The following is a 7,470-nucleotide window of genomic DNA, read 5'->3' as shown; positions in this document are numbered from 1 at the left end:
TTGCCAGATCTGCTGGAAGCTAAATAACTGTCTGTTAATTTCAAAAGCAGCTGATGAACTAACATATATTCAAACCAATCCCACAAGATGTTTGGACTTGAATTGACCAGCTTAGTGCATCCCTCTAATACCTTGCCTCAGGCATTAAAGTTTGTTTGTACTAGCTAAGAGCGCACACTCTCAGGGAGTGCTGCCTTCAGCAATAAGTAAGTTACATATAACTGTTTCTAAAATGTGAAGGCTTACGATTCTATTCTTTCATTACTGAACACTGTCATAGCTGTAGGTAATGGCTGAGAGTTTTCTCTTTGCTGCATGTCTCCAGCAGTTTCAACTGAGAAGTGCCCCATGGCCTACTACAAAATGGAACTAGCTTTACCATCTCATTAATCTTATATTTTGATGGCTAGAGAGAACATAGACATAGCTCAGAGAGATCTGTGATGAAATATATTTATTTTAACATCTTGCAGCATGCTGTTCACCAGACTAATACAGAATGCTTTCTTTTAAAAGGCTTCACTGTCGGAGTTCCTGTTTTTCAGAAGAGATCTTGAACTGCTGCACAGTCTGCCTTTTTAGGTAGACGTGCAAAATCCCACGGCACTCTTTGAAGAAGAGCAGGAGAGTTCTCCCTGGTGTCTTGGGCAATATTTATATCTCAAGCTCCACCAGGGAAACACATTGGCCAGAATTTTTCACTTGTCGGGTGGGCGTTCGCCCGACCTGAACGAGCATAAAATGACGTGTGACAATGTCGGGCAAGTGTCCCGAAGTCATCGCTCACTCGCGTGATATTTCAGTTGGCGGGCGCGCGCAGGAGTTGACAGTGCACCCACCGACAGTTAAAAGGCCTATTAAGGCCATTAAGGTAATAATTAAGTTCAGTTTTTTGCTCCCGTCCAACTTTATGGTTGGCGGGCAGGCAAAAAGGCCAAGCTGCCATTGGATTTTTTTAGAAAACCTCATCCATGGATGGGACGAGGTTTCCAACAATTAAAAATTAAATTAAAATGTTTAAATTTAATTCATAACATGCCCCTGCTCATGTGATAGTCACGAGGAGACTTTTTAACCATTTCAAAATTCCTTATTTTTAATTTTTTAAATCTTCAGCTCACTGAGGCAGCTCTGTGCCTCAGGGAGCTTTCATCGTGTCATCCACATAGACGCAAACTTCCACGCTTGCCCTCCCCCCCTCCACTTCACACAGGCAGCGCTGAGCGCTGTGGCGCATTTTTCACACTGGGCGGGCCTTAATTGGCTCGCCAGCGTGGAAATCGCAGTCACGGACCAGTCACAGACAGTAGTCGGCTTCCCGACTGCTCCCACTTGTCCCCGTCTAGCCCGCCTGACAAGGGCAAAATCCTGGCCATTATCATGTTGCTGTCGGTGGGAGCTTGCTGAGTACTGTTTTGTTGCTGCATTTCTACATTACAAGAGTGACTACACGTCAAAAATATCTCATTAAGTGTAAAGCACTTTGGGACATTCTGAAGTTGTGAAAGGCATTTTCTAAATGCAAGTTGTTTTGTTTTTCATTCTTTTAATTACTCTAATCACCAATTTGAGGCTCTTCAGTGCTCTCCCTGTCTGTTCCTCACGTCCTTTGCTGCAGTCTAACTCTGTGCAAACCACAGGTCCAGCCCATCAGGTAGTAAGTCTCGGCAACAATATAACAAAAAAAAATCTTTATTCCTTATATGGGCATAGCAGGACATGCTGGATGGTTAACTCCAGCAGCTCTTCACTTTTCATCAGTGCTACAAAGACAAAATATGCAACAGAATCATCAGTCCCTACTTTGGAAACAGCTTGGTGTCTCATACACAAGACAGCACCTGTGGCAGTGCAGCACTCCCTCAATACCACACTGAGGTGTCAGGCTAGATTACATGCACAGGTCCTCGTGACCTTGAGTTGAGAGTGCTGACACCAACAGAGCCAACACTCAGGCGCAGTCAAAGGCACTTTCAACCTAGAAATTTTTTTATATCAGTTATTTCCAAGCTAGCAGTGGGAACATCAGCAGCATCAGTCCATCTGCAGATATATAAAGTTGGTCTTGGACGCATGCTTCACTAGGGTAAGGGATTACCTCACACAGACTGCAGCTCACCACCACTACCTCAAGGGCAACTAGGATAGACAATAAATGCCAGCCTTACCAGGGCACCCACATCCCAAGACCAAATAGAAAAAAATGTTCACCTTTGTTAAACGGGAATGGAAATGACGGCAATCAAAGGAAGTCCATTTATTGAGAAAGGAGGTACACTTTAATTTAGCTTACACTAGCAACTTTCCACATGCAACCTTTTTTTAAAAACTTTGCAGCATATGAGGGGGCTTTGCCCTCTAGCCGGTGATAAGCAATAAGCTGTGGAGGGTAATGGGCTCACCCCCTTTAATATTCGTCTGGCTCTTCAGACTGCTCATTGACAGCCTCCCGTGGGCTGAATCCATCATCGGTGGAGTAGAGCACTTTCTCCACCTGCTGAATCAGTACACTGTCTTCCTGCTGATTCTCTTGACAGATCATCTCAATGTTTCTCAGCTTTCCAAAGTAAAAGTCTCTTTCTTTCTCCAGCTCTACCAGGTCGGTTTTTAAATTTTTCACTTGCTCGGCCAGTTCGGCGACGTGTGCGTCACCATTTCCCGCCATGCTGGACCTCTCCGGTGCACTTTTCTGCGCAGGACCCAGTGCTGCTGCCACCCCACCACCTTTTGGGGCCACCTTGGAGCGCAGCAGGTAGGTGCCTGACGATGATGACCGCAGGGCCTTCTTGTCCAGGGTGGTGGCACTGGCGCTCACGCCCGTGGCAGTGCTCAGCGTGCTGAGCGCCTTCTTGGGCTTGGTGAAGACAGGGCCGTGAGTGCTGGGAGGCGGGCCAGCTTCCTGTCCCTGGCGGGCAAACACCGGGTCGTAGGGCTTGCCATCATAGTTGGCATCAAAGAACCTCCTGAACCACTGAAGGAACTCAAAGTTGTCCTGGAACTTGCCTTTCATCAGCTTGTCCACCGCGATGATCTTGTCCACCTCCATCTTCTTGAAGGCTGCTTGCAGCAGTTTGAAGTTCTGAATGTACTCATGCTCCAGCCTGGCCAGAAACTTCACTTTCTTCAGGATGATGGACCCGGGGAAGATCATATCCATGAACTGGCAGTAAGCTGCGCCTGAGCACAGCTGCTCAATCTTTGTGTAGTTCAAGTGAAGCGAGTCATTGACCCAGGCCAACATGTCATGTCGACTCAGGTTGTCGCTGGTCGAAGAAGTAAAGTAAACGTTGACAGCCATTTGATGTTGGTTTTGTTTCCTCACAGCTTTTTGCCTCCCCCCACGTTTTTTTTCTCCCCCTTGCTGTTTTTCTTGTTTCTCTGCAAGTTTAGCTGCAAGTTACTCCTTACAGTGACCTAATCATTATGTCATAATAAGGATAGTTAAATATGTTACTGAATACTGTCCAGTATTGTTACAAATAGGCAGTTTAAAAAAAAACTAATTTCATTCAATGGAAACAAATTTTATATATAGCATTTTTACGGAGTCAGAGATCCCATGGTGCTTCACAGAAGTGTTATCACACAGGATTTGACAGGGAGATATTCGCACCAGTGACCAAAACATTGGCAAATAGGTAGGAGTGTCATCACGATTGCTACGGTATTATAGATGTCCTATGAGGAACGATTAAATAGACTGGACCTTTATTCTCTGAAGTTTAGAAGAATGAGAGGTGATCTCATTCAAACATACAAAATGCTTACATGGCTCATCAGGGTAGATGCAGGAAGGATGTTTCCCACGGCTGGAGGGGTCCAGAACCAGGAGACACAGCCTCAGAATAAGAGGCAGGTCATTTGGGACTGAGATGAGGAGAAATTTCTTCACTCAGAGGGTGGTGAATCTTTGGAATTCTGTGCCCCAGAGGGCTGTGGAAGCTCAATCATTGAATATGTTCAAGATTGAGATTGATAGATTTCTACATATTAAAAACATCAACAGGTACAGGGCCAATGCAGAAAAATTTTGTTGAATTAGGAGATCAGCCATGATCTCATTGAATGGTTGAGTGGGCTCGAAGGGCTGAATGGCCTACTGCTCCTATTTCTTATGCTCTTATGTCCCAGGTTGGATTGCAGACTGTGTTGTGTTCTCAGGGCTCTGTCAAGAAGACAAGAAAAATGCTAGACTTGGTCTCAGATTCCTTGGGCGTATAGGAGGAGAAAAAAAACAAAGAATGGTTTGCACTTATAAGTGTTAGCTAGTTAACCCTCGCTGTAATGTATGGATGTTGGCTCTATCAGATTGTGGTGAACCAGTCTTCCAACAACCCAGAGCCATGCTTGTGGGCACCTCATCTAAGTGATCACTTATCTTCACTGAGGTCATTTAGATACTCCCTCCAACACTAAAAGGAGATATGGAGGTACTTCTCAAAGTCACAGTGACACCTCCTTCCACATGACCTGGATTTCCGCATGCCCTAGCTTTTGCCCCAGCTATTGTGACAACTGCATCTCTCCGTTCTCCAAGATCCGACAGCAGGACTTCAGAAGCAGCCTCAGAACTATTCAACAATGCATGACTTTTTCCCTCTTCTCAGGGTTTGTTCATACCTTGACCTGGATCAGGATTCTCAGTACTTACAATTTTTCGAATGCAGACTGCAGATGCTGCATGACCCACTAATGGGTAGCTTTTAAAGAATTACTGTGCCTGATGTCAAGAGCTGAGATCATCCAATAGAAGGCCTCAGAATGATGGGATTTTTTTTATCTACACCTCCTGCAAGTTAAGCATATCCTGGATAGAGTGAAGTTTTTTTTCTTCATTCTTTCATGGGATGAGTGTGTTGCTGGCAACACCAGCATTTGTTGCCCATCCCTACTTGCCCTTGAACTGAGTGACTATCAGAGGGCAGTTAAGAGTCAACCACACTGCTGTGGGTCTGGAGTCACATGTAAGCTAGACTGGGTAAGGATAGCAGATTTCCTTCCCTAAAGGGGCATTAGTGAATCAGATGACAGTCAATAGTTTCATGGTCACCATTACAGAGACTAGCTTTCAATTCCAAATTTTATTAATTGAATTTAAATTCCACTAGCTGCCATTGTTGGATTTGAACATGTGTTCCCAGCATTAGCCTGGACCTCTGCATTACTAGTCCAGTGACATTACCACAATGCCACCTTCCCCCTGTTCAGGGAGTGCGGACTGGATGGTTGCATGGCCCTGACTAACCTGTCTCAGCTTCCTTTCATTGAAGAGTTCAGGTTGGACATCTTCCCAAATTTTCTTCTCTGTACAATTTTCCCAGGTGATACTAATGGAAAAAGCTGGGAAAGGTGAACATCTAGCCCAACATCTTTCTGAAGAAGAGTCATATCGACTCGAAACGTCAACTCTGTTTTTCTCTCCACAGATGCTGCCAGACTTGCTGAGTTTTTGCAGCATTTTCTGTTTTTGTTTCAGATTTCCAGCATCTGTAATATTTTGCTTTTATCTTTCAGAGAAGCACGGTTCAGCAGGTGATCTGCTAAACCGTGTTCAACCAATGAATGAAATGTCAAGAAGGAACTCAAAGCCATTGGCCCTTGAAGCCTTTAATTCAAATCACTATTACCAGGATGATAGATGAGCATCAAGATTTTAAATGTTAACATTCCAAACATTAGAGCTGTCACAATGACTGGAAAAATTCCATTGTTTCAGATACCACAGGCACTTCTTAAAGACACTGGCTGATACTGAAAGGCCAATTCATCCATGCAGGACTCTGGAAACCCTTCTTGGACTTTCTCAATGTCAGCATTAAAAAGGAATGCAGCTAGAGAGAGGCAAGGAAGCTGTCCCTATATTTGTTGAATACTTAATATTTAACAAAAAGAGACAATAGACCCAAGGTTGACCCCATTCATGATTTGTCATTGCAGCCATGCTGTCACTGGAGGTTTTGGAAGGATATCAGACTCTACCCAAGAGCTGGGAGTATTGGAGGAGTAGTCATCCTGGGCTATACATCCCAGCCCTTGGTAACGCGATGCCATGGGTAATGAACCTTGAAGGGATTGTATCAAAACATCCCAGTCAGGGAAATGAGGAGAAAATACAACAGGGCCAATCTTCCAAATAAATATTATGAATTAGAAATAGCTGAAGAATTGGGCCTTACAGTTCAAGCCATTTCCCAACCCCTGTTCTTGTGTTTAAAGCAGTTTCCATAAGCAGCCAGATGGTGAAATAGCTGGGTCAGTGTGAATCGGCAAGCAGAGGCCAAGAAACCGACCAAGAAGACCATGGCCCTGTTTCTCTTCAGATTCTAAAGATGCACAACTTTTCAGTCAACAAGATTCAGGTCCTAAGAATGCTCTCACATACAATGTACAAACAAATTATAATAATTGGATTCCTTAACTTTCTTGTCGGGAAAGCACTGTCCAAATGAACTGGGCCATGATAGGAGGCATGCTCAGGCCTTTCAGAGTTAACAATCTTTGTGGATTGCTGGAGGTTCCTGTGGTGCCATTCATTTTTTTGTATTTTAATATTCTGAATGATTTTTTTGCATCTCTATGGAATTTCCATTGTTTTTATTTATCATCTCAATATTTCTAGGAGTTACAATTTTAGTTGCAAGAGTGAAAAATCTGAAGTTGGAAATTCCTCCGGGCATCTATCTCTTACTCAGCCCATTGAAGGATGAAGAACAGGATCACAGGAGGAATATAGTTACAATCTTCTTATACCAGAAGCACTCCATCCACACCTCACCTTAACAAAGGACCAGTATTTATAATCAATCCCTGGATGTGTCCAAGGAGATCTGAATGCAAAGGTGGTGAATTCCATATTTTCCAGAATATCAGAACAAGAGTAGGCCATTCAACCTGTTGGGCCTACTCCACCCTTCAGTAAGATTGTTGCTGATCTATAGATTAATCCACTTCTCCTGCCTTTGCTTCATACCCAAACTCCAACTGACCCAGTATCCTTTGCCTTTAGGTGACAAGAGCCCCAGATTTCTACTACTCTTCATGCAAAAAGTGTGTTCTGATGTCCCCTCACTCTTGAATCCCCTACCAGTGGAAATAGTTTCCCTGCAACTACCCTATTGAATCCTTTTAGCATCTTAAATACCTCAATCAGATCACCACTCAATCTTTCATATTCAAGAGAATACAGGCCATGTTTATTCAACCTGTGCTCATAATTTAATCCAATAACAGCAGCTATGAAATCAGACCTCTAACAATGTGGAAATACAAGAGGATGTGTGAAAGGTTGTGTTTTCCAGAGAGTTTCTGAAAAGTGACACCAAATTAAAGATTTTCTTTAACTTACCAAACAGAATGTGCCCCTTTCTACTTCTAGTGACAATCCAATTTTCTTACATTACTCAGTCTCGTAAGTAGACATTCAATTCTCTTGAAACTAATCCAATGGTTTACTTTTGTTCTTCTCCTTTC

General features: G+C 43.5%; 1 protein-coding gene across 1 annotated transcript; it reads right to left on the bottom strand.

The window, feature by feature from the left end:
• Positions 1–2,407: 2,407 nt before the first annotated feature.
• On the bottom strand, positions 2,408–3,298 carry LOC121283441 (microtubule-associated protein RP/EB family member 1-like). The gene is made up of 2 exons (XM_041198015.1): positions 2,766–3,298; positions 2,408–2,672 (listed from the first exon to the last, which is right to left on the bottom strand). The coding sequence occupies exons 1-2, from the start codon at positions 3,296–3,298 to the stop codon at positions 2,408–2,410; spliced, it is 798 nt and encodes a 265-aa protein (XP_041053949.1).
• Positions 3,299–7,470: the final 4,172 nt, after the last annotated feature.

This window comes from Carcharodon carcharias, chromosome 10 (genome assembly GCF_017639515.1).
Source record: "Carcharodon carcharias isolate sCarCar2 chromosome 10, sCarCar2.pri, whole genome shotgun sequence".
Lineage (NCBI taxonomy): Eukaryota > Metazoa > Chordata > Chondrichthyes > Lamniformes > Lamnidae > Carcharodon > Carcharodon carcharias.
The sequence above is the reverse complement of the archived record's forward strand: the minus strand, read 5'-3'. Positions and strand labels throughout refer to the sequence as shown.